At 48.8% G+C, this 26,708-nt stretch overlaps 1 protein-coding gene and 2 long non-coding RNA genes across 4 annotated transcripts in view; 2 read left to right on the top strand and 1 right to left on the bottom strand.

The window, feature by feature from the left end:
• Window positions 1-2,110: 2,110 nt before the first annotated feature.
• Window positions 2,111-26,708, bottom strand: part of TGFB3 (transforming growth factor beta 3) — a 28,132-nt gene continuing 3,534 nt past the window's right edge. Inside the window, exons 2-8 of one of the 2 annotated variants that reach the window (XM_074365216.1) lie at window positions 21,420-22,637; window positions 14,398-14,561; window positions 13,977-14,106; window positions 8,476-8,583; window positions 6,587-6,755; window positions 4,256-4,409; window positions 2,111-3,334 (exon numbers count right to left, since the gene is read on the bottom strand). In XM_074365216.1, the coding sequence (XP_074221317.1) occupies window positions 3,176-3,334; window positions 4,256-4,409; window positions 6,587-6,755; window positions 8,476-8,583; window positions 13,977-14,106; window positions 14,398-14,561; window positions 21,420-21,906 (1,371 nt within the window). In that variant the 5' untranslated portion in view covers window positions 21,907-22,637 and the 3' untranslated portion in view covers window positions 2,111-3,175. The remainder of the gene's footprint in view (window positions 3,335-4,255; window positions 4,410-6,586; window positions 6,756-8,475; window positions 8,584-13,976; window positions 14,107-14,397; window positions 14,562-21,419; window positions 22,638-26,708) is intronic. The other variant, XM_010963180.3, reaches the window with a different exon arrangement.
• On the top strand, window positions 2,958-26,708 carry LOC141577893 (uncharacterized). The gene is made up of 3 exons (XR_012507444.1): window positions 2,958-3,089; window positions 8,516-8,590; window positions 25,440-26,708. It is a non-coding gene; the product is annotated as an uncharacterized LOC141577893 (long non-coding RNA).
• Window positions 9,600-10,430, top strand: LOC141577894 (uncharacterized). Its single transcript, XR_012507445.1, has 2 exons — window positions 9,600-9,862; window positions 9,932-10,430. It is a non-coding gene; the product is annotated as an uncharacterized LOC141577894 (long non-coding RNA).

The raw sequence follows: 26,708 nt of genomic DNA, 5'->3' as shown, positions 1-26,708 counted from the left end.
TGAATGAAAGCAGGCTTGAGCTCAGTGAAGAACTGTTCATTTGTGAGGGGTAAAGTCTGTCAGCTGCAGGAGAGAAGAGAGAATGCATTCCAGATGTTCCTGGTATTTCTGGTTAGTAGTTTGAGGACCATCTTAATTGTTTGCTAACTTCGTTATAAATTGGTTCAGAGGCAAATTAGAATTCCCTCCTAATCTCCTGCTGATGTATAGAATTGGGAAATAAGATGTTTGGGGAGACTCGCCATGTGGGTCTTAAGAAAAAGCATAAGATGGTTCAAGCCCAGTAAAAGACCTTTTAGACCAGAATTGCCCCAGGTGACCGTTGAATTGAGTCCTCCAGCTGATCTCTTACTGCGTTCACCAGGTGCTGACCAGGCATCAGACCAGACTCCAGGTCTCTCCCTTCATTTACCGAGGTGCTTTAGTGTCATCATTACTGGCACTGGACTTCTCCTGGTAATAAACCAGGCAAATCACGTGATCCTCCTTCCAACAGCAGTGTCCCTCCTTATACTTCCCCACAACAAGCGTGTATTTTTAAAGATGGACAGACGATGGTTCAAGTTTCTGTACTGCCTGTAAGTGACGTGGAATGAGGAGTCTGGATTTCAGACCCCTGCCCTTGTTTGTATCAGCTGATTAAGGTAAGAATAGAGCTCTAATGAAAAAACACTTGGAATCACAGTGGGTCTGTTTTCTTTGGGCTGTTTCAGGAAACCCTGTTTGTTGCCTTGATTCATGATGATGAACCATAGGCCAACATTCTAGTGATGTCCTGCGAGGCTGGATAAAAAGGAAGGTTATTATAGGGCCAGGAAGATTTTTTCCCTCTTCCTTAGTTGAGCCTCAAGTGAGGATCAGTGATGTCAGGTGTAATGCACTGCTTTTCAAAATGCAGTTTTTAGGCAGGCTGAACCCTGCTCCAGTCCTAAAGACTTCTCAAAAGCTGCAGCTTGAATTTGTAGATTTTAAATAAACACTTGGGTGATTCTCATGCCCAGTGAAATTTGAGAATGGCTGCCATCAGTGAATAGACTGAAATTTGGGATAACGTTGGCCACAGCTCAGGGGCTAAGTATGCTGCATCCCCTCTCCAGACCCACTGGCTCCCTTGAGTAAGATGGAACATAACCCCACCAGCCATGATTTTAGGGCAGGGACATAGCGCCTGAAATACAGTGAAAGCAAAGGAGTGCCACATGGGATGAAGTCTGAGAGAGAAGCTCTTAGAATTGGCCAGGCAGAGACAAAGCAGGAAAAAAGTCTTGGTGACCAAACTCAGGAGTTCAGTTTGGGAAAAGTCCAAAAGGAGTAAGGTACATGCACACCTAGCCACACATACACACAGAGGCACAGACATATTGTACACATCCTTCACCCTGCAATTTCAGCTTCAGATAGACTTTTTTTTTTTTGCCAGTGGTAAAGTGAAGGAACATGTTTTTCAGGAGCTGCTGGATGGTTCCTCACTCACTGCAGATGGTCGCTTCATGTGGATATACACCACAATAGAATTAATTCTGCATTGCTCTGGCATCCATGACCTCAAAAGAGAACAATAGTATTGTGCTTTTCTTGCTCTCTCCCATTCCCAGTTCCCTGACAAGGGGCCCATCCTCTGAAAAGCGGTCCCTGTCGAGCTCTTCTAGGCTCAACCTGAGAACAGCGTTAGCCTCATATTCTTAAGGCATTTGCCACAGTTTCTCTAGTTCTCAACTGATTTGGAGGGTGAGATGAGATTTTCAAAAATGATGATGTTGGTAATTTATAGTGAATGTACAGACCATTTCCACCTGCAAGGGTTCACACCAAGTGATGTTGCCCATGGTTAAATGGAGGTCACATTTGTATACTTTCTGCAGATCTGAGCCACTGCACTGCCTCTGTGTGCCTGAGAACAACATACTTTGAAAGAAGGAAGGAAACACAAACACTAGTGCAGTCCTCTCAGATGGCAAAAGGCAGGGCAGTGTCCTCTCTCCAGGGGATTCATGGTCTGCAATGTATTTGATGTTTGAGATTCTCGGCCCCAGAGTCCAGTTACCTCTGATTAGTAGGTGTGGACATGGAATTACAAAGAGGGTAATTAAGGATACTTATCAAGTCAGACTTACACCTTAGAATAAGGTTTTTATTGTTTAGAAACAATCTTCCAGAAGATGAAATGATCCAAGATTCCCCAAAAATATTTATTTATTCAAAGATTTTGAGAGTAATATTTGTATTTGTCTTTATACCTCAGTCTATGCATCTGGGGCCAAGTCATTGTGTGGCACGTGTGCAACTTCCCCGCACGCCTCACACGTTGTAGCACCTGCTTCCAGGAACACCAGGTGAGCACAGGGTCTTGAGGGTCAGGAGGGGAAACCCATAATGCCCCAAGGCCGCACAGATCCAAAATCCAGATTTGTGCGCCCCGACCTGGAAGGTGTCTAGCCAAATGTCGAAGGAGAAACACGATGGAGGAAGAAGGCGAGAGGAGGAACTCAGGGGGCCTACCGGAGAGGGTTAACTCCCACCCTCTGCTTCTGAGTTCAGCGTACCCAGAGGGCCCAGGGAACGAAGTTACCTGGGTTTTCTCCCTGTAATGACTCTTGATGCTAATGAACATCCAGGGGACAATTTGCAAAACTAACAGATTTGTCCTTAATCCCCAGGTAAGTGTGAGATACAGATCTGGGGTTTTGTCTTGGGAAACTGCCTAAAGGAAAAGGCTTGCCTTGTAGGACATAATCCAGGTTCCCTAGAGCAGACGTGGGGCAGCGATGAGCAAATCTGACCTCGGCTCCACGTGTCTTCCAGCCTGGCCCTGTCCCGGCCACTCTCTGCCCTTCTTCCTCCCTAAGGTATCCCAAATCCCACGGGCCCGCGACATGTCGACTTGCCATCCCTCTTCCTCTGTCCCCACCACCTCTGTCCACGTCACAGAAAATCTGTGTGTTCTGAAGCGTTCAACTTCCCCTAATCAAACCCACACTTTCTTTACTACAGTGATTCTCAGAGCCAGCAAGAAAGAGAAATGTTCCAAAAGGGAACCTCCGTCTCAGCCATTTGCCTGGAGCTGAAGGTTGTGGGCTCCTGGCCTTGAGGTGAGGTCTGTTGCTTTTGTGTTTCCCAAGGAGCAGGCAGTCCGGCAGTCGCCATTCTCCCTCCTCTCTCTGTCGCAGGCGGGGCCTCAGCTACACTTGCAGGACTTCACCACCATGTTAGAGAGCTGCTCCACCTTGGCGGTCCTCCCGACATAGTACAGGATGGTCAGGGGCTCCATGTCCTGGGGCACGCAGCAAGGTGACGCAGAGGCTTCCGGGTTCAGGGTGTTGTACAGCCCCAGCACCTGGGGAGGGATGCATTATTTAGAGCTTGGAAAGCCACGCCTCAGGCTGGGGGCCCAGGAACCCTATGAGGTCTGGGGGCTGCTCCAGAGACTGAGCAAGGGGTGAGCTGGTCACTGATGCTACTTCTGAGGAATTGGCGGAACATCGTTTGGGTGAGTGACCGGTGGCCATTCATCCACACGGGGTGAGCACATCACATCTGTGTATTATCAGTTTAAGCATATCCCAGTTACTGGGGACTTTGAATTGATCATAAAATTCTCTTGGCTGTGAAAAAACGCTCCTATATTGGTCTTCCTAGCTGTAACTGATCACTTTGGTGAGAAACGGTCTCACTAAACGTTGCCTTGGGCCTCCTAGTTAAAGGGCCAAAGTGTGGGGCCCCAGACAGAATGCAGCAACAAGGGGCTATAAAGAAATGTACTTCACAGATCACTGCCCTATCTGGGATTCCCCTTGAAGGAAAGACAAACTCGTTTCAGAGTCGTGGACTTCCCTCTCCCTTCTCTTCCCTTTGTTTCGTTTAGCTACTTCTGTGTACTTTACCTCGTCTTTCCAAACTTTTCTACATTTAGGAGGCTAGAATTATTAGAGTTCTTTATCTGATGGTAGAAGCCTTTTGGCCCCAACATCCCTTGCCAGCCACGTGCATCTCTGGCATATGAGGTGGCCCATGACATCTAATTCATTTCCAGAGTACAAAAGCCTATTAAAAGTCTGGCTGAAACTGTGGATGAAATGTTAGGGCAGAATGTGACCCACTAGAGTTGGTGCCAAGATCAGAACCTTCATCAAGGGGATTTTACACATCCCAGACCATCATCCACTCATGCAACACTAAGTCCTTCATGCATTCTTTTTAACGAGCGGCCTGGTTGGCTCAGCCCCAGCGCCCCGTGTGGCATGACCTTGCTCCATACCGAGCTGTGGGTTGTGTCTGTACTGCGGAGGTATGGGCAGGGGCCTGAGCAGAAGTTGGCGTAGTAGCCCTTAGGTTCATGGACCCATTTCCAGCCCAGATCCTGTCGGAAGTCAATGTAGAGAGGGCGCACGCAGCAGTTCTCCTCCAAATTGCTACAACAACAAAAAAAGATAAAAAGTCACCCTAAAAGGAAATCACTGATATAAAAAACTTCACAAATGGCCCTCCTATTTGCACTTGGAGTCCTTCCTGGTCATATTAAGAGGTGGCTCTAATCAGTGGAATCTCAGGTTCAAGTGCATTGAGCTGTATTAACTCTAAAGGCATTTTCCTGTACTGAAGACCAGGAGCCCAAGGACATAGTAGGCAGATACAGATAATAGAGGAAGAAAGGAAAAAAGGCAAAAGTGGCCCTGCCCTTTTACATCACAAATCAAAAGAAAGACTTAAAGTCTGCCACACAAAACCAAGCGCTGAATGTTACTAGCCAACACAACTTTGTTAGGGTCAATTTCATTGTGACTTTCCTAACATGCACCCAACCAGAAATGAACTCTTAGCTCCTGCAGCCTGTACACTAGAGTAAAGGACTGCTTAGATTAAATCTAGGGACCATGGAATCAAAATGAGGCGTATCCTATCCTAGATTATCCTAAATGTGATTATCAGGCCACTTTAATTCTGTTGCCTGCATAAATCCATTTGGCAATACCCCTTGCCAAGTGGGCATCTAGCCCACACTTCAGCATCTGCTGAGATCTAGAACTCGCTGCTGCCAAAGGCAGCTATTGGCCAAAATCTGGCTTCTTGTGGGTACCACGGACGAACCACAGCAGACACTCTCGGTTATCTCCTTAACAGCCATTCCTACCCCCAACCCTTGCCACCACCCATGACAGTCTGGAACAACACATACTTGTTTTCCTGGCCTCCCTTACAGGTAGGGTTGGTCATGTAACCCAGCAATGACCAATCAGACATAAGGAGAAGTATGCACTGGGTGAGGGCAAATTCTGGCAAAGATATCTGATTCTTTATAAAAGTCACAGAGGGAAGAGGAAAGCTGCTGGTTCTTCTGCTTCCCTCCTCTTCTTGCCTTGAGATGGACAAGATGCCTGGAGCTCGAGCAGTCACTGTGACTGTAAACAAGAGGATGAAAGCCAACATACTGAGCACGGCAGACTGAAGAGAGAAACCCTGTGTCCTCTGGAAGTAAGCAGCCAGACCAGCAATGGGCCTGCTCCTACACACTTCTTATGAACAGGGAATCCCTTGTGGTTTAAGCCACTGTCATTTGCAGCCAAGAGCAGCCATTCCTAACTGATGAAGGAAGAACCACACAGAACAAATCTCCATGGCAGCCTTCAGACACTTGGAGGAAACCACACTGCCTTTCCTATACCTCCTGTTCCTGAAGCTCAGCATCCCCAGTGTATTCAGTTGTTGCTCAGAAGACATGGTTTTAGATCTAAAGATTTCCCAGTTCTTTCTTCCCAGCTCCATTCAGGCATCCTCCTCTCCAGCCAAACCAAACCATTCATGTTCCTTCCTTTACTGGAAGTGCTTCCTCCTCCCGTATCCCTACATACCCAGGCCTTACTCATCCTTGAAGACTCAGCTCAAATTTCGCACCCTCCTGAAGCCTTTCTTGCATCCATCAATTAACTCCTCGCTCCAGATTCTGAAAGCACTTTATCTTTCGGATCTTCTCAGGGATGTGGTCATGTTCTACCTTTTAGTAATCACTGTGTATGCTTTTTTTTAATTCCCCTCCCTTGTAAATGGGAAGTGAACCTATTCCTAAACAAGAGAAGATGCTCTGTCTTTTTTTTTTTAAATCTCTTTCCAGTGGCTACCCAACTATTTCCGAATTAGTTTGTAATTTCTCTAGCTCAAGTTCCTGGCTGCAAGTGGAGACTGTCCTATTTTCCCTCATCCAGTAGCATCCTTGGATCCTTCATAGGGAACTGAGCACTTCTTTAACAGAAATCTCTGCATTAATCGTGCCACACAAACGTGCCCTAGAAGCATTTTAAAACGTGAAAACCATGGAGAAACCAAACTTCTCCAATCCAAGCCATTTCAGTAACACTGTCCTCCTCCTTTACTTCATCCAGGCCCTTAAAGAGCTGGGCTATGGAAAAACAGTGGGGTTCCCAGAAAAACAGAAAGAGATTTGTAAGAGATTCTAAATCTTCATTCCTGGAGATGTTTGTGAAAAGCATCGGGGACCCTCAGTTGGGCACAGCTTCCTGGGGCCTGAACCACGGTCAGCGCACAGTCAGGGTTGTCTTGGACGTCCACTGACCCTGAGTGGGCCCAGGCTTACCGGAAGCAGTAATTGGTGTCCAGGGCCCGCTTCTTCCTCTGACCCCCCTGGCCTGGGTTGTCCAGCCGGTCTGGGGGAATCATCATGAGGATGAGATGAGGGCTGTGTTCCTTCTTCTTCTTAAGTCGCCCCAGATCTCCACGGCCTGGATCATCCTCACTGTCCACACCTGCAGGAAGGGAGGAAGGTGATGGTTCTCTTGTCTAAGGAGGGCAGGGGGAGGCTGCTTTCTCATCCCTCCCATCACTGTTCAGGCGCAGTCTGTGAGGAAGGCAGAGGTGAGATGCAGCTTCCTGCTACTGTCTCACTGCAGGAAGGGGAAGACCAGGTGGAGGAACCAGTATCAGAGGAACCCACAAGACGCCCCTGGTCAGATCCCCTCGTGACTCCTGTGCGTACGTCTTCCAGAGGGGACCTTTAGGGATCCATGAGGCGTCCCTGTCACTAGGCGGCTCTAACAGATTCGTTTGGTTTGTCAGTTTAGATTCTGAGACTTAGAACCTTGGGGCATGAGTTTTCTCTTATAGTCTGAATTGGTCAAGATAGCACAGAAGTCCTGACTATGATTTAAGGTGTCACAGTTTAAAACAGTTTGAATGGAAGCCAGAGGAACAAGAATGAATATTGTTAATAATCACATTGCACTTACAGTTTCAAAGCTGTGTTCTCTATAAAACTCAGATGAGGTAATGAAATGTATGACTAACTCTGGAAGGAAAACCTGATATTTCATCTACGGAGACTGAAAACTGAATTAGAAGGAGTCTCAACTAAAAGAAGATCTATTCTGTGACAGACAGCTGCCAGCTATCGTCCACCTCCACCAGGGAGGGACAGGAAAATGAGGAGCTGAATTTGCGTGATGACAAGAGGGACTTGGACCTCATGCAGGGGGCACTCAGGCTGAGAGAATAAACGGGAAAACTGGATCTCAAATTTCCTTTTCTGAAAATCTTCATGAATAAGATAACTGCCTACTGACGTGGGAGAATTTCACCCTAACCCGGCCTGTAGGTACGGACTCCAAAGGTCTTTTGCGTTCTGAGGTTCTGGGATTAGGACGTCAAATGCTTTGGCTGTAAAAACAATTAGGCTCTGAAATAAAGCCCATGAAGGGTCAAAAGACTGCCGAGGGCTGGGAGGCAAGAGAGACCTGCATCTTTTTCCAGACATGCCTCTGACCCCAGGCTTTGCTTTGGTTGGTTTGACCTTGACAAACTACCTGGCGTCAGGTGTGCCTACCTAGGTTCCCCAGAAGGGGCTTTGAAAGGAAAATAAAGCTTCCCTGGAATCTAGAGAGTTGTCTAGGCTGAACACCTTAGAAATATAGCAGAAAAGCAGAAATGACTCAACCATTTTGCCATCTCTAGGCAAACACCCTGAGGCCCGAAGCAATGGTTCAAACCCAGATGACTGATCAGGCGGGCTCTGTGACATCTGGGAAGCCCAGCAATCAGAGCACTCACATTCACGGCCACCAAAGTTCATTTCTTTTGGAGAAAGGGAAGACAACTACTATTTAGTGAGCACCATGGCACTTTCTACATGTTTTACGCTGGTTATCTCATTTAATTTCATGACAACACTGAGGAAGAGGTACTCATACCCCCATTTTACTGACTGAGCTCAGAAAAGTGGAACGGCTTGCCTACGTGATTTCATGGCTCTTACCAGCATAAGGCTGTCTTCCAAATGCTAATGAATTCTCTATAGCTATAAGCTGAACGTCACATTCCTTGCTTTTGGGACACAGCAGAAGCACACAAGTACAAAAGAGCTGGCCATCTCCGTGAGAGAGCTTGGTTCTTTTCTTCGAGTCTGGCAGGGGTCTCCTGTCTTGCCTCATTCACTGCCTCCACCCATCCTACCATACGCATCCATTTTGTTACCTTTGAATTTGATTTCCATCACCTCTTGAATGTTTTCCAGGATATCCCCATTGGGCTGAAAGGTGTGACATGGACAATGAATGCTGATTTCCAGACCTAAGTTGGACTCTGCAAAGTAAGACACAGAGTTGGTGAGACAAGCGCTTTGTTTGATGAAGAAGGGTACCCACCAGCCATGCATGGCAGGGCTGGGACCTCTGCTGCCACAGGTAGTCATAGGAACTAGGTTAGACTGAGGGTCACAGGAGACAGAAGGTGCTGGAAAGCTAAAGCAGACCCTCACACTCACACTGCCACATTCCACGCACTTCTGTTACATTTCAGACAACCCAGTGGAGGCATAAACCAGTGGGCATAATGAGGGACAACTGTCATAGCCATCTCTTTTCAAAGGATGGTATTAGGAAAAAAATTGTCACCAGCCTACTAGGGGACAAGAATGAAGGTACAAGAAAGAAGGGAAAAAACAGTCACACCCCCTACCTGTTGGTTGGGAGAGGAGATGTTCTAGCCAACCTGCTAAGGAAGGATGAAGGGGAGAGAAGGGGACTGGGAGAGACTGGGGAAAGGGGAAAACTGAACAACTTGGGGTAGAGAGGCTGCGATTCAAAAAGCCACAACCTCAAAGGGCCACAAGGTATGAGGAAGGTGGCACAGTCTGAGCTCTAGGATTAAAAGTCAGGAAGCAAGGCCAAAGCAAGCTCTCCTGCGAGCAGGCAGCAGAAGCAGTGAGGGTGGAAGATGCCAGCATTTTGCCCAGGGCTGCGATTATAAACAGAGAGAGAGTGGTAGATTCCATGGGAGGTAAGATGCAAATCACAGTTACACTTGGCTGTATTTTCCTTAAGGAACCAGGACATGACAAGGTCCAGGTTACTTAGAGTTTCTTCTTTGGGAATCCTTGTTCACCCTCATGAGGAAGTTGGAAATGTGCATTGTGGATGGTTCACTGAGGGAAAACCACTAGTTCAGGAAGACAGCTGTGAAATTAGAGAACAGGCTGGAGGAGATGGCAGAGGGCCATGGCCAAGGGTCTGGGTGACATGAGCTCACAGAGAACAAGTGTAAGGAAGCCTGGAGGTGCCAGGGTTTGGTGAGTGACATTCTGGGGCAAAGAGGCCAGCTCTGGCCCTTTTTCCTGTTGCTTGTGGGGTCAGGTATTTTGGTAACTAAAACTGGGAAAGCAGGGAAATTCGTAAAAGGGGTTGAATAAAGTGGAAGGAAAAAAGGAAGAATACGAAGTGAAAAATTTGAATTGACTAAAGTAGTTTTATGCAGGGAAACCAAGTCAGGGCCTGGTATCATGGCCATTCTGGTTGGTAAGACTCAATCAGGGAAGCTCTCTTGATCCTGGGGCAGCAGCCAGCTGTGGTAAGGTATTGGAGAAGTCATGGGGGATGACCTCTGAGTTCAGGGTCAGCTTCTCAGGAAGATGGTTGATTTACTGCTCTCTGAGGTCATCCTGGTTCTTCGTGAGCATCTAGCCTTGGGACCAACCTGGGGTCTTCCTGAAATCTGGCGTCATCAAGGAAAATTCCGAAGAGTCCAGGCCAGCTCAGCATCCTTCTCATGGACAGAATGGCCCAAGTCCAGAGAGTCCAGTCATCATTAGGCAGATCTGGATGTCTCAAGTCCTACTGGTTAAAAACCAGCTCAATCCCTCTTCCCTAAACTCTAGAGCCCAGCTTCACTTGTCTTGCCCTCAGTCAGGGCAGCCTCTAAGGACAAACTGACACCTGCTGAACTCGAAGAGGTCTATTCCATAAGTTTAGCTCTGGAGGGGAAGGGAGGGCCCAATACAACAAGGAAGCTGAGCCCCAGATGGAGAACAAGAAGTGATTTGAACACCAGAAATTGATGCAACATTGTAAACTGACTAGACTGCAGTTTTGAAAGAAAGAGAGAAAGAAAGAGAGAGAGAAAGAGAGAGAGAAAGAGAGAGAGAGAAAGAAAGAGAAAGAAAGAGAGAGAGAAAGAAAGAAAGAAAGAAAAAAAGAAAGAAAGAAAGAAAGAAAGAAAGAAAGAGAAAGAAAGAAGGGAAAGAAAGAAAGAAAGAAAGAAAGAAAGAAAGAAAGAAAGAAAGAAAGAAAGAAAGAAAGAAAGAAAGAAAGAAAGAAAGAAAGAAGTGATTAGAGAGGGAGGCATAAGGAGTGTCCTCTTCTGGTTTAAGGCAGCAAGAAGAAGGATCTGGAGTAGCTGAAATGGGCTGTATAAAACTGTATACTTCCTACTGCCCAGAAGGGTTTAAGTAGACTGGGAAAGACCTATAGTAGACAAGTTCCCTGAGTTAGAAAAATCAAGATTCAGACACACATGTTGTGGAGAGTTAGGGTTAGAGCATAGGTGGTAAGTAGAAGGTGGTGGCCTGGCTTGGCTAACAGACTCTGTCTAGATAGAGGGCTCAGAGAATGATGACAGTAATCACCAACATTTGTTGAGTGTTGCTACATGTCACATACTGCTGTAAGACTTTATATGCGTTAATTTGTTCATGTAATCTCCATACTGATCCTGCATACTGCATACTAATAATTCCTAAAGCAGGAACTATTATTAACCCTCCGTTATACAGATGAGGACACTGAGGCTTAGGGAAATTAAATGGCTTTCCCAAAGTACCCAACCAGTAAGCGGTAGAACCAGGATTCAAACACAGGCAGCCTGATACCAGAGCCACACTCCTAGTTAGAGACAAAGAGGGACAAAGAAGGTCCAACAGAGACCACCAAGAAAGATGCCCACACATTCACTGAGATACAAAATGGTTGTGTTCTCCCAGTGTGGCCCCTGTCCTGCCACCGTGCTAGGTGTGCTCCCTGCCCGGCCTGCATACAGAGAAGCCATACATGGTATGGGGAGATAGCCCAAGTATGGGGACCTGGGTCCTCAACCCTGGAGAGGGCTCCAGACAGCTCTGGACCCAGAAGGCAGCCTGGGAACTAGTACACAGTAGGCTCTTAGATGTTGGCTGGACTAATACAAGACCATATGTCTGACTCGGTTTCCTCACCAGTCCACACTGCCAATTGCTCCATTTAGAGTCCATTTGCTGCCTTGTTTAGAGCCACAAACCCTCACGAGACTCATGAGCCCTGTAGAAGTAAAGGTCTGTGTATGATTCCCCTGTGCGAGGGGTGGGCAGCATCTGCCAGAGTGGGAACTGAAGGTTCCAATGAAGAACTGACCTCAGAATTGGCAGCAGTGGGGCTGGTGGGTGGGGAACCCATAGGTTTTATTACGAAATTATCTTTTTGATGTCTCAGGGAGGATGGAAATCATTCTCAATGCAAACTTCTCATTGAGTTCTGCAGCTGTGAAAATAAGAACTTCAAGTGCCCAGGGCTTCAAAGAAATCCAGGTGGAGCTGATCAAAATCAGACAGGGAAGCTAAGAGATTAATTTCCCCGGCCTCTCCTTTCTGTAGCCACGTTGGGCTCTAGGCGGAGTACTGTCTGAGTCAGAATTCCCACAGTACTGCTGTCGCCTGATGCATGTGGGTCCTCCTAGCCTTCTGCTCGGTAGGGGAGATAGGATGGAATCCCCAGTACCCTTGGAGCTGAGACAGGACCTCCAGCCCCCTTTCTGCCAGCTCAGCTGCCAGGTTATCCCCCTTAGATGGGGACTTGCACAGTCCGATGCCCCCAGAATCCAGCAGATCTGTGAGCAGAGTGAGCTAGTGTCTCACGCTGAACTGGGACTGCCAGCTTTGGTCTTGGGGAGGACTGGGGGACAGTGGAGCCTGTGGGGACATGAAAAATGCATGCCCCAGCTCAATAAGTGGCCTGACTCTTCTCTGATGGATTGTTACCAAGAAGTCTTCCCATTTTTCAAGAAAAGTCAGAAGTCCAGGTTTTATGTGTAATCTCTTGACTTTAAAACAAAAACCATTGACCACTAGTTAAATTTAAAACAATATGTAGGCCAGTCAGTTTGTGATCGCTGCCTGAGAGCTTTAACCCCGAATTTCCTAAAACACCGAAGACAAGGAAGGACCCACTTGCCCCAGGGACTCTGGGTATCAGTTGTGGATGGACTGTGGCTCTACAGCAGCTGACAAGAGTAGAAAATTCTTCATGAGAGATGAAAGGAACAGACAGGACCACCTTGGGTACCCTCACCCCACTGAGCATCAGACCAGGCAATGCCACTAAGAAGGGGAGAAACAGCAGAGCATGATGTCAAGAGGTACCATGACTGTCCGTCAGGAGACCCCAGTTCCAATCCAGGCTAGATGACCGTGGTCAAGCCACTTAACGTCCCTGGGCCTATTTCCTTATCTGACCTAACAAAAGCTTACTCTCGTATAACAGGCCGAAGGCCTTAAAGTTCTTTAAAATACAATGGACCCTTAAAACAGCTCTGTGAGACATGCAGGGAAGGAACCATTACCTTATTTTCCAGCTGAGGAAGCAGAGTGAGTGGCCAGGATGTCCGGGACATGTGACGTTGGCTATGCCTTATTGGACAGCTCTACTTGGATGCCTACTAGGCCTTTCAAACTTAATTGGCCAAAACAGAACCTGCCTCCAAACCTACCCTTCTCCCAGTCCTTCCTATTTCAGTGTTACCACCTGGGTGTCCAGTCCAAAATCTTCCAAGTCATCTAGACTCCTCTTGTGTCCTCTCACCCCATACCGAACCAGCCAGTCAGTCCTGTTGGCTTTACCTCCATATTTCAGAACAAATCCACATCACCTCTGTACCCACAGCCACTGCCCTAGCCGAAGCCCCTACTGCTCTCATCCGCGCAGCCACAGTGGCCCCTAACTTCTTCTCTTGACCTCCTGACAACCAGGGGGCCTTTTAAAGATATATACCAAATCACCTCAGCCCACATCCTCAGCCTTGCTTATAAACCCCCCAGGACTCCTCACCACATTTGGAATAAGTCTTAACACCTGCCCGTGGCCTTACAGATCCTCCATCAGGTGGCTTCAGCTACCTCTCTGACCCTCCAACCACGCTAGTCAGTCTGCAGCTGCTAGAACAAATTCAGCTGGTTCCCGCCTGAGGGCTCAATCATCGATGTTTTTCCCTTAGCACATCCTTTATCCTGACCTTCACAGGCTGGCTCTTTCTCATCACTTAGATCTCAGTGCACAAATTCCCTCTTCACAGAGATTCTCCCTGAGCATCTAATGTGGGACCCCACCCATTCATTATCGCTTTGCCTGTTTTTCATGGTACTTATCACTATCAGAAAGTCCTGTTCATTAATATGTTCACGTGTTTACTATGTGTCTCCCACTGGAACAAAAGCCCCATGAGATCTGGGACCTCACCTGTCTGGTTCACTGCTGAACCCGCAGGGCCTGGCTCAGAGTGAGCAGTTAGTCAATGTCACTTGCGTGAATGAATGAAGGACACACAGAGTCGACGGCTAAGCTAGACTCTGAACCTAGATCTGTGTCTCCCCTAGTTCTATCCTCTTCTGTCTGTTTCAAGAAGGACCAAGGGACCTGAGGTTCCCTCCAAAATGCTCATACTGAGAGTCCACCTACCTCTTCGCAAGAGCCATTCACGCACAGTGTCGGTGACGTCAAAAGACAGCCACTCAGCAGTGCCCCGCGTGGGCAGGTTCTTGCCGTCAATATAGCGCTGCTTGGCGATGTGCTCATCTGGCTGGAGGATCTACAGGGCAGAGGAAGGAGTAAGTACCGAGGGCCGGACAGGGCACCCCGCATGTCACGGTGCAGGAGGACAGATGAGGGGAGCAGGAGCAAACTAAGACCCTCAGTACTCCTTCAAGCACTTCAGGAAGGTCCTAATCCCCTTAATGACGGATACACATACAGAAACTAAGGCTCAGAGAAGGCAGGATTCGCACACAGGACTGCCGAACCCAGAGCAGAGCAGAGGCCTGGTCTGGCAAAGGACCCAGCTTTCCCACCCGAGCGGTGTTTGTCTTGGGAGGGGGTTCACCTGGAAGAGCTCAATCCTCTGCTCGCTGCGCTTGGAGCTGGGGTTGGGCATCCGCAAGACCCGGAATTCCGCTCGGAACAGGTTGGTTTCGTTTTTCTCCACCGAGGACACGTTGAAACGGAAAATCTTGGAGGTGATTCCTTTGGGGCAGACAGCCAGATCATCTAGGAGGCAAAGTGGTGGGGAGAGGCACAGTGTGAGTGCGACCCACGGGGACAGAATGCTGCCAGCGGACTCGCCAAGTGGCCAGGGTCCCACCTGTGACCTCTCCAGAGACTGGAGGCTTCTAACCTAGATAGAAATCAGAGGAAAATCCTTGGTGGGCCTGGAATCACACACAGGCCCGATGGAGAAGCAGAAGGACCCCAGGGCCCCAGGACATGGCACTAACAACTGGCTGGTCAAATGTAATCACCCCCCTACCCCTCGCCTTCACATCCCCACTCAGGCAGACTCTCCAGCTGGCTTTCCTACTCTTTTAGAAAATACAGATTCCCCAAGGATATCAGCAATCCCCCCAGTAGTTTAATCATTGCAGAGCTAGCTGATTCATTCACATGTCTGTTGATTTAAGCATTCATTCGTTCATCAAACGCGCATTTGGCACACACCATGTGCCAAGCACAGGTTAGCACTGGGAAGCAAAAACGAATAGACACGCCCCCTGCCTTCAAGGAGATTAATATCCAGAGGAAGCTATTAACACATGGACCCAAACAACAGGACCAGAGTTAAAGTGCTAAAGGCCTTTGGAGAAGCCCAGGGGTTGCTGCAAAGAGATCAGAGGAGGGAGAGAGCTGAGAGCTCTTCGTGGAAGTGGTGATTATTTGATCTGGGTCCTGCAGGAGGAAAGGGTTTAAGGATGCACAGGAGAGAAATCTCACATGGAAGGACTGCTGGAAGCAAAGGCAGGGAGAGGAGGGCATGCAAGTGACTGAGAGCGACCTGAAGCGGCCAGGCCGGAGCCTGTGAGACTAGGTCAAGACAGTAGATTGGGGTCCACCTGCAGGCAGGCTGCACTGTCAGACTGAGGGGTTGGATTTTGTCTCATTCACAGCAGGGAGCCATGGAAAGTGGCACTGTGCTTTAGACCTCATGAGACAGCATTGGTGTGACAAGGAGCCCATGTCTCCAGCCTGGCAGACCCACAGATGCCTCTTCAGACCGAGTGGGCCCATCACCATTGACTCCTCTCTTAGGGTTACTTTCCTTGACAGCACATTCTGTGCCCACCTCTGTCACCTCACTGGCCTCTTCACCCCTGTCCACAAGACAGAAAGCAGCACACACTCTTTCCCACCCCTCAGAGCCAGATGAAGGAGAGAGAAAGATCCTGTCTCTTATTTACAACCTCAAGGTCTGAGCAGCATTAACACCCAGAGAAAAACTTTCTACACAAATGGTAACAATAGTCAGAACTTGAAATTCAAGCTCAGAGACCCAGATTCCACACATAATGGACATGGCTGGAACAAGCCCATAATCACCCCAGGGGTGGTTTATGAAGTCGTGGACAGGGCGGGAGGATCAGAGGCCTGGACACCAGCAAATGCGCTACTGATCTTTAGGAAAGGATGAGTTAGTGTTTCTGGAAATTGCCATCTGGTGGGTCTCACACTGGTTCTTTGGAAATTAATGGAACAGATGTTGGGAAAACAAATGTGTGAATGCCAGCTAATGAAACCCTGATTAATAACTGGCTTTGAAAGAACAAATACTGCCTCAACCATTTCAGATAGAACCAGAAAGAGCAATCAGAATGGCAGTTTAATTTTTGAGTTTGCAAGTTTCTAACCCTCTGGACATGGGTAAGCTACTTGAATGGGAAACTGTCTCAAGTACTGATAGTCTCCGTTCTCGGAGGAGCTGTCATCAGTATGACTTCAGTTATACTAGACCCTCCAGTGAGCTCAGACACAGTCTTTCATGATTTAGAAAGAACTGCACAGGAGAGAAAAGCAAATGTAAATATAATCTTGACAATTAAATCCACTGAATACTAATGATGCTTTAAATAGTTTGTGGAATGAGCCAGAGGGTAAATGAATAAACAAAATGTAGTAACACTATCTTATATGTCATGGAGCTTTTATTAACTCATTGGACCCCCCAGTGATCCTTGAGGAGAATGAGGATAAGTAAAATTTACCATTTGACAAATGAAGAAAGTGTCAGGAAAGTTAAATCACTTTTCCAAGATCACTCAACTAGTAGGTGGCAGAGGTGTGATTTGAACCCAGGTCTTCTGACTTCATTTATTGAAACAGAGACACTAGAAGTTGGAGGGGACCTCAGAGGTCATCCAGTGGAGGGATGTTTTCACCCACAAAATGCAGCAGGAGTCCATGAAATGGGCCTGGAGTCCCAACTTATGTCTCAGACAAAAGCCAATCCCCAGTCAGTCTTAAGAGTTAAGTCATGCTTCTGCAGAACACTAGTCTTATTGAGAGCTGGCCTAGGGAGGGCCACCTTTACAAATTAAATTATGACCAGCTTTTTCCATTGCACACAAAGTATATATATTGATGGGTGCCACTTTCTCTTTTTTTTTTTTTTTTTTTGCTAGAGGGAGAGAGAAATAAGCAAAGACTATTCATGCAGAGTGTTCATGGAAAAACCTGGAAACAGCTGACCATGTTTAGCCCATGCCTTTTGAAATGCTTTCAGACACCTGGGCTCTGAGATGTACCTTTGCTTGTGTCCATCATTTCTGCTAGGAAAATTACTGCTGGCTCCTAGGATGGGCCTGCAGGTAGCAGTGTGACACTGTCCCTTTGCCCTAGCTGTACATTACAGTCACCTGGAGAGCCTTAAAAACAGATGATGGCAAGACCTGCTCCCCAGAGAGTCTGACCACACTGCAGTGTGGGTGGGTCCAGAGCTTTCTTCTTCTTCTTCTTCTTTTTTTTTTTTTTTTTTAAGATTTCCAGATGATTCTAATACGTAACCAGGACTGAGAACCACAGTTTACAGTGCTTTGTAAAGGGTGCCATGGCATCCAGATGTTCTGGAAGTTTGATAAACCACAGCTTGAAGGATTTAACCTTTAAATGAGTTAGCCTTTCCATGTTAACCCATTAGAATATTGTTGGGCCAGTGCATCATTTTGTAAAATTTTGAATTAGAAGCCCAGAAGCATTTTAAGCCCAGGTTAAAAGTTGGGAAATTTCACAGGAAGATTCAGATTTTCTGCACTTCTGGGAAGCAGTAAAGCTGAACCTCACATTCCCAAATGCAAAAATCGGCAAGAGCTGAGTGGTGGGTGACTCTTTTAACGCGATGTGGTCCCCTCCACCAGCCTCCCCTACACACCCTGTTCTCTGTGACCCTGAGGTCAAGTGTCCTGTACACTTTGTCGCGGTGCCTGTGCTGCAGCTTTTCCTCTAGATTATTTGCATCAGCTGCCTGGCCTCTGTGGACACTTGTGCCTGCAGGCCCTCTGAGGAAAGGTTTTGCCCTAGCTGACTGAGTCCTAGGCTTCAGTGAACTTAAGAATCAATAGGGAGCTTGTTAAAAATATAGATTCCCCAGGATGCCACCCCCAGAGGCTCTGATTCTGTAAGGATGGGCTGGGGCCTGGGAATCCACATCTTTCACACTTGGACCACACTTGGAGAAACACTGACCTAGCATGCAGAGAGCATTGGCACTTAGAACAAATGAGCTCTTTCAAGACAAAATGGCTTTTAATTTTCAGAATGAAGAAAATCTAAAGGTAGCATCCCGAAAAGAAAGGCTGAGGTACCAAGTTTTCTCTTTGCTCATGAACTCTGGTTTTGCTGGTTGTCTCAGCGCCACCTTGGGTAAAAACAAGAGTCTCCCGCCAGACACAGGTAATTACAAGCCAGAAGTTAGAACGACACCTACGCTAGAGGTATCTTGATAGCAAGGATGACAAAAGAACTGAAAAAGCTGTGTCCTTCCTCTCCACATGGGTCAGAGAAAGCCTCTACCCACTTCCCATGGCAAAATCCTGGAGAATTATAAAAGGAATATGATGTATGTAAGAGTTTTGCCTTCACTCCCCAGCAGAGACCGTGTTGAGTCATCCCAGATGTATACATAGAATTGTTTCGGCTGAAAGCGAGTTTGGAGACTATCTCTAACTTTACAGATGAGAAAACTGAGGGTCAGAGTGGTGACTTGATCCATTCCACCTGGTGTAGTTGCTTAACATGCTTGAGATTCTTCAGCAGATCAAGAAACCCTCTCGTTGAATTTGGGAGAACATGTGTGGCAGTATGAATCTCCTCATAAAAATGGGCAGAGCTAAGAAAGAACATGGCCAGTGATTCCTATGCAGGCTGCCACCGGGGTTTAAGATAACAGCTCTACCTGCTTGGTCCAACACGTGATTCATTCCTGGAGCCTAAAGGTTAAAGGTAGGGCTGAAAAGATGTATTTCACACATTTGCGTTAGTGCTTAACAGCGTGCATTCTGTACCCAAAATGTCTAGGTTATAGCCCCGGTTCTTTGGGGGCAAATTAACTGATGCACACTGTAGTCTCCTCATCTGTAAAACGGGGGAATCGGGGCACGTCTCTGACAGGGCAGAGCCAGAGAGCGGGTCTTACCCTCTTCGCTCTCACCTTGGTGCCCTTTCTCCTGTGGCGCTGGGAGGCACTCCTCCTTGCACTTGGCTCTCCAGGCACCCCTGTCTCCTTGCCCCAGCTCCTGCTGTCACTTCCCTCCGAGTGCCTGTCACTGGGTACAGGAGGGGGTGGGGTGAGCTCATCACCTCAGCAGCAGGAGCTCTGGCACTGAGACCCTGCCAGTGGCCCACCACAGACCCCGGCCTGCCCTCGGGAGTGCTAGACAGGCCTCCCTCACCCCCAGCCTTAGATGATGGCTCTCTGCTCCCTCTCAGCATCTGCTGGACATTTGCCTCTGCCCGCTGCCTTCTTTATAATTAGTGTGCCTTGTGTGTCGGCCTCTCTGGGGCTGGCTCAGCACCTGAACCAGCTGTAGGGCGGGCCCAGCCTGCGTCTGCTTAGCCTCTGTGTCACCTCCAACAGCTGCAGAGAGTCTGGCCCTGCTTCCTGTTTGCACCTGCCAGCCTCGCTGGCATCCCCCATACCCCACGGGGCCCTGCACCCTCCATGATATCCCAAGAAGCATCCGGCTAACTGTGCTAGGTTTCCTCCTGGCCTGACCACGGCTCTGTGGCCGCAGGGCCACCCCACCTACGATCAAGGTCCTAGTGCTGCAGCCCAGAGCTGCCCTTTTCCCAAGGCTGCCCAACAATTTGTATTCTGAGTCTTTGGACAAATGTCCACTGGCACCTGTGTGCCCTTGTATCTATCTGGCTCGTTCCCTTTCAGCTTGAGATTCCAGGCTGGGTGGGCCCTGGTGACTCAGAATCCCTCCTCCCTGGGACTCCTCCTCCTGACCCGGATCATTAAGGTCCGAGTCCTTCCCTCTTGTCCTAGACTCTCCTCACACCTCTCCCATAGGCCTCAATTTTCCACCCTCCTCCAACGTTTAGCCACTATCTCCTGCCTTTGTGGGTGCCCAGGGGTTTGGGGTTCCAGCCATTCAGCTGCTGGTGCATTTGGGAACCACAGGCCCCTGGCAGACCCTGAGTCAGCCCTGCCTAGAGGACCCTGGGAGGGAGCACTAGCTGGGCCTCATTCTCCGGCCTCCTCCCCACCTGGGAGCTACATCCTAAGGCAGCCACAGGAAACTGGAGTGGGAACCCCTGGCCAGTAACCGTAGGCTCCTAGGCCTGCCATGGGCCAGCCCCCAGGAGGCCTTTCGCACCTTCCATCAGCTGCCCTCTCCTCCTCCTCTCTGGCCAGGTTCCTTTCACCCCTGCAGTTTGTTTCCCTGCTGACCACCCTCACCTTGCCCGCTCCATCTACTCCCACTCCCACTCTGGGCACTGCCCGCCGTCCAGGTAAGACAAGGTGAGGTGGTCGGGGCGCCGAGGACACCTGCTGGTAGGAAAAGCAAACAGAGCTGTTCCCAGAGTCCCTGGCCCGTGAGTGGCTCACATTCCTCCTTCCTGGGCTGTCAGTTTCTCAACATCTGCCAAATCTCTCTCTCTTGTATTGAGGTTTTTTAAATCCCCGTTCAGTAAACACACATGACTTCCACACGTGTACAAACACACACAGATGTCTCACCCAGAAGCCTCCCAGCTTCTCAGCACAGACGGGAGCCTCCTGGGAAGACAGACTCCCAGACACACGTCCCCTCTGCTCCCACAGCCACACCTCCCACCCACTCTTCCCCTGACACGCAGACACAAAAGGGCTGCCAACAATTATCTGCACATCCACAGCCACAACCCTGCTTTCTGCATGTCCATGGGACTGGAAAACGCTCATTTTGCACACATGAATCTGTCTACTGTACCAAGCTTGGCTACACATAGCTTTAAAGCACACGTATGCGTGAACATAGGTGCACACCCTTCCCCCACGCACACAGCTCACGTGGGTCACATGTGTGGCATGGACTGAAGGGCCTAGACAGCTAGAAGCTGTCTTTTGCCTGGGCTTCAAAAAGCCTGACAGACATTAATTTGGGGCAGGTCTGCTCTTCTTCCTGAGAACTGGAAAAACAGAACCTGAGAGGTGTCACAGTGACGTGTGAAAAGCAGGGAGAAAACTGAGGTCTCCAGACTCGTGGAATTTCAAGGGCTCTGGAGAGAGCCAGCCCTGACCGCTTCTGACACCTGTCTGCGTACAGTTACCTATCTGATCACGTGCCATAGCATGCATGTTAACGGGACAGCAGAATGTCACTCCAAATTAAAATTAGCCACGGATGGGATGTGAGGTCAGCAAGTCACTCACCTCCAGGGCTCCCGGCCTCCCAGAAGCACCCGCTCTTACCAGAATGGTTCTGTCTCCCTCCTCACCCACCTTCCCAGTCCCAGCTGCGCATCCCACCTCCGGAGCCTTGGTGCGGGTGAACCTGGGCCTGCTGTGGGCCACTGCTAGGCCCCCCTCGGTGGGGCTCCCTACTCCAGCTCAGCCCCTCCAGAGCAGACACCCCAGCCAGAATGTGGACTTACTGTGTTCCTCCAGCCCCTGGATCATGTCGAATTTATAGATTTCTTTGGCATAGTACTCTGACTCGGTGTTTTCCTGAGTGCAGTCGTCTCCCCTCTCCCCGTGCACCTCCTCCAGCAGCTCTCGGGTGCTGTTGTAAAGGTCCAGGACCTGGGTGGGAATGTTGGCCAACACCGATGGATCCGGGGGACTGGTGAGCCTGAGTTTGCTCAAGATCTGTCCCCTAATGGCTTCCACCCTCTTCCTCTTGATGTGGTCGAAGTCCAAGGTGGTGCAAGTGGACATGGAGAGGCTGACCGTGGCAAAGTTCAGCAGGGCCAGGACCACCAGAGCCCTTTGCAAGTGCATCTTCATGCGGGAGCCGAGGAGTGAGGCCCGGGGGCTGCGAGGCCTGGGGAAGGAGAGACCCCAGCAGACGTGCAGAAGGAGGGAGGAAAACCAGGCGGCCTCCCTAGATCCCGAAGACTGAGGCTTGGCAAGAAGGTGCATGAACTCACTGCACTGCGAGAGCTTCAGGACTTCCAGGAAGCGCTGGCAACCCTGAGCACGAAGAAGCCGACTGTGTGCCTTGAAGCTCTGGGTTTCTTCTCCATGTGTCTAAACAGGTTCTGCTGGGCTCTGACTCCCAGCAGGCCAGGTGGAGGGCAAGCGGAGGGCTGGGAGGGGTGGCAAGGCAGCTGGGAGTGGGAAGGGAGCTGGAGTTTTTCCTTAGGTAAAAATAAATAGAGCAGATATCTGATATTGCCAAACGCTGTTTGGCAATGGGGAGAAAGTGGGTATTTTAAAGAAAGAGCAGAGGGACCACGGCTGGGTCCCCAAATCAAAATCCTTGTCTTGCCTTGAAGAAGAATAAGAAGAGAGGATGGAAAAGAAAAGGAAAAAAAAAATGTTAAAAAAAAAAAGATCACCAGTGAGTAGGTGGGGAGAGGCAGGGCTGGGCTGCTGCTGGCCCAGCTAAAGGTGGGGGCAGCGCAGGACACACTTGTCTCTTGGGCACACCATTCATGCTTTCTCTTTTGTTTACACTTCCTCGGGGGCTTTCTAAATGACTTTGTTCACGCTGCCTCTCATCTTCATTGGCTGGGATGTGGGCTTATGTGCAATTGGAAGGCAGGGGGGACAGCCCCTGGAGAGCAGCCCCAATAATCCACTTGGACGCCCAGGTCACCAGCACCTCAGCTTGTCTTCTCCCTCGGCCACTGCTTCTGTTCCCTCCTTCTCTTTAAAAAATAAAAAGGAAAAGAAAAATAAAATAGAAGCCAGTTCACTGCACGCCTCCTCCGGAAAGCTGTTATTCCTTCTTTCTCATGCTTCTTCCCCTATCTCTCGCCTCTCTTGCTCATTCCCTTGGACTTGGCGTCCTGGTTCCCTCCCTTTCTCTCCCTCCAGCTCCTCTCCCTCTCTCCCTCTCCCTCTCGCTCCTCTCCCTCTCTCACACACACTCACATGCACACACACTGCTTTCTCTATTTCTCTCTGCTGAAATTTTATACCTCCCTCCCATGACGTTTCTGGCCCGGGGCGGGGTGGGGGGGTGGAGGGGACGGAGGGGAGGTGGGGGGTGGTGTGGGGGGAGGGACCAGCGCACGCAGCCTCTTTTGCTGCACGATTTTAATGTTTTAAACAGGCACAGGAAAAGCCGAGCCCATTTGAAAAATACTTTGCGAGTCCTCTCGATCGACGTGGTAACTGAACTTTTTTTCCCCTCTTGGAGTCACTCCTGCTACACGTTGACTGTTTTTCTGGAAAGTTACTCCGATGAATCCCTTCCCTCCTTCTCCCCCAACTCCTTCGCCCTCTCGCCAGCTGTCAGTCCGTCCTCTCCTCGGCCGGTCTCTCGCTCCTTTCCTGGCCCCCTCCGTCCCGGGCCACCCCCGGGCCAGGCGGGACACTGGGCAGGGGCAGGAGAGCGCATGGGGCCCGACGGGGGCAGCCGTGCCCACCCTCGGTGCGGGTGACGCCCGCTCTTGGAGCGGGGTTGGCGTTGGGTTCAGCTCCGCGGCGATCCTGGCCCCGATTCTTCATTGACAAGATCGGAGCCGGGTGGCTTGCTGAAGCTTGGAGATGCTCCAAGGGCATTGAAAAATGGTGGCGTTTTCCGGCAGATCGAGGGTGCCCTCTGGCGAGGCGAGGCCGCCAGTGAAGGAGGCTCCGCAGGTCTGAGCCGGGAAGGCTGGTAGCGCTGGGGCGGGGGTGAGGCTAGGGGCCTGGGGAGAAGGGTCTACGAAAGAGGGCGAGGAAAACAAGACCGGGTGCCGTGGGGAACAGCTCCCCTCTCGGCCCGACGTGCGCGCAAGTGCACCTCTCCCTTCCCGGAGCCCCGCTCTGCAGCGGCTCTCGCAGAAATGTCCTCCAGATGTTCGCGGCCTCCCTCCCCCCCGAGGGTTCCGCAGGGAGCTGGGCCAGCGAGCGCAAAGTCAGCAGTTGGCCCGAGCCCATTTCCCAGATGGGTGAGGGGAGGCTTTTTCTCCGCTTTCTTTTTTTCTCAGCCTTAAGCTTCTAGGTCTTTTCCCATCAAAAGCTTAGGGAATGCAAACCGCAATGCGCGCCCCGCCCCCGCCCCCAACACAGGATTGTCTCTGAACTGATCACTTTCCTGGGAATCAGTGCTGCTCCCCACCATCCCCTCCCACCTCACCCAAGCTTTTCTGACCCTTCCTGCGGAGTCTGGTTCCTGCCTGGGGCTCCTAGGTCACTAACGAAAGGGATGTTCTTTGCATCTCCAAAGCAGTGGTTGGTCAGTTTACAGCTGAGGAAACTGAGGCATCGAGGGATTTAAAAGGCTACACTGCTAAAGAGTGGTGGAGATGATATTTAACTAGGGCTCTCCAGTTTGGGAGGGCATTATTTTTATTTGCATAACAAATGGGGAATCCTAGGTGTAGAAAGCTCAAAGTAACTTACTTCTGGGTTACTTTTAGATCTTATAGCCAGTGGGTGTCAACACTGAGATTTAGACCCAGCAAATCTGTTGCCCGAGTCTATGCACTTATTAGTATGCTACGCTGCCTCTGGAATTCACTGTCATTTGAGCAATATTTTTGATGTCAGCTATATGCCAGGCACTGTTCTAGAGGCTGTGGATGCAGCAGTGAACAAAACAAACAAAACCTTGCCTTTATGGAGTTTACTTTCTAGAGGTGGAGGCGGGGCAAAAGGAAGGCAATAAATAAAATAAATATGTAAATAATGTAGTATGATAAAAGGTAAGTGCCATGGTGGAAAATAAAGCAGGGAAGAAGTTTAGGGAGTACCTAGGTTGGGGGGGGGGAGGATGCTATAATTTAAAATCAGAGAAGGCTTTACTGAGGCCTTTAATTAAATACTTGCAAAATGGGAGGGAAAATTATTAAAGTAATATTCTTCTGGATTCCACCTATACCAAATCAGAGTCTACAGGGATAGAGCCCTGGCACATGTATTTTTAACAAATGTCACAGGTGAGTCAAGTGCCCAGCATGGTTTGGAAGTCACTACGCTAGGGCTTCTGTCTTCCCACAGTGAGCACCACTCGCCTTTTGCTTTCAGGAAGTTGGGGAAGAAGTTGGAGTAAAGATTTGGAAACTGGCTATAAGATGGTGTGGTTCTGAGCTATGGGAGAAAACTAGAAATGGAGTCAGTATTGCTAACACAGCTCTCTCAAATGGAACCAGAAGGCCATTGAGGAAGTGTGAATTATGCAAGTCTCAGCCTGGATAAAATCTGACCTTTTGACCACTTATTGTCCTAATGAAAGTATCCAGAAGATCTGCCAGAAACTCAAGATACTTATCAGACCCCTACCCTGTAGTCACTCGTGACAACCTATCTATGTATCAGACCCTTACTCTAAAATAACTCGTGATTCCTTAAAAACAAATCTTTCCTTTCTTGTGTCAGAGTCCAGACTCCTGGCTTTTGCCTCTGTAAGCCCCTGACTCTTTCTCTTCCCTGGAATACTCTTTTGATTTTACCAGAATCTGTGTCTCTCAAATTACAATTATTAAGACCCCCCCAACAATAAATCTCTTTTTTCTTTGCAGCCTTTATCCTGATTGTTGTTTGACAGAGCTCACAGGAAATGGATAAATCCAAAGATTAATCCCTTCTTCCTCATCTGATGCCAAAGAATAAAGGAACAAGGGATTCACTGGAGCCCATATTCCATCCATCTTGGATTTTTGGCAAAGAATGTTTCTTCAGGTTAAAAATCAAATGGTGTATTATTCTCACTGAGAATCAGAGTTAGTGAGTAAAATATTTTAAGGGTAATCTCTAAGGATGACTGCAAAGAAGGAAGCTGAGGTCCAGGGAGGTCTCTGCCTGGCTATATAAGTAGTTATAAGCAGAGCTAGGATGAAGCTTCAACTCTTCTGACATCCAGACAGTACTGTTGCTGTCACAGGCATGCTAACATATGTAAATATGTGTGCGTGAATGGTTGAACTGAATAATTTAATGGATATTAAAGAAATCCCACATTCTAGTTTTAGGGTCACTACTCCCACTTCCAAGTCTTCACTTTTAAGAGGTAGCCATCTAAGCTTTACCCCCAGCATGATGTTGGGGACATTGTTCACTTTCAGGGCCATAAGCCCACCTTCTGGGGGTCTCAGCTGAGGATCCCTCATATCAGGGACCTGGTCAGTGGTATTGACGTGGGGATCTCACATGGAGAATCAGTGAAGAATCAACTCACTTGTCCCATTACGCTGGGAATTTGCTGACCATCTTCCTCTGCTGGCCTAGAAGAATGGCTGGCACCTCGTAATATGTGCCAGAGAAATATTCTTTAGTAAGATCTGGTGTCAGAAAAGCACCTGGCTCTGCCGCTGAACACTCAGGTGATTCTCCTCAAGGTACTGCTCTGCATGTGAGTGTCTTCAGTTGTTGACTAGAGATACTACTGCTGTTCACGGGATGTTAGAAAGATTATTTGTACTTTGGAAAGTGATTAACACTCAGGTATTTGATGTGTTGATTCAGCCTCTTTGTAAACTTCTGGAAGGCAGAGATTATATATATGTATATATATTGCACTTTTCACTATTAAACCATTTATTAGCACCTGACCCCCTGTGTGAGTGTTTTCTCATCTGTCCAGTGGGGACAATACAACTTATCTTGCTTCCCACACAAGGTCGTTAGGGGCTTCCCATGAGCTAATAGCTGTGAAGGTCCTCTGTACATTGCAAAGATCTATGCAAACAGAAGAAATCAGCATAATTGCTACTATTAGTAGTAGTGCTTTGCACTGAATAATGTGTGTATTTGAACAGAGCTACAGATGCAGGCAGTTTCTAAAGACTAAA

Source organism: Camelus bactrianus, chromosome 6 (assembly GCF_048773025.1).
Source record: "Camelus bactrianus isolate YW-2024 breed Bactrian camel chromosome 6, ASM4877302v1, whole genome shotgun sequence".
Classification (NCBI taxonomy): domain Eukaryota; kingdom Metazoa; phylum Chordata; class Mammalia; order Artiodactyla; family Camelidae; genus Camelus; species Camelus bactrianus.
Note: the sequence above shows the minus strand (reverse complement) of the source record. Positions and strands in the feature narration are given on the sequence as shown.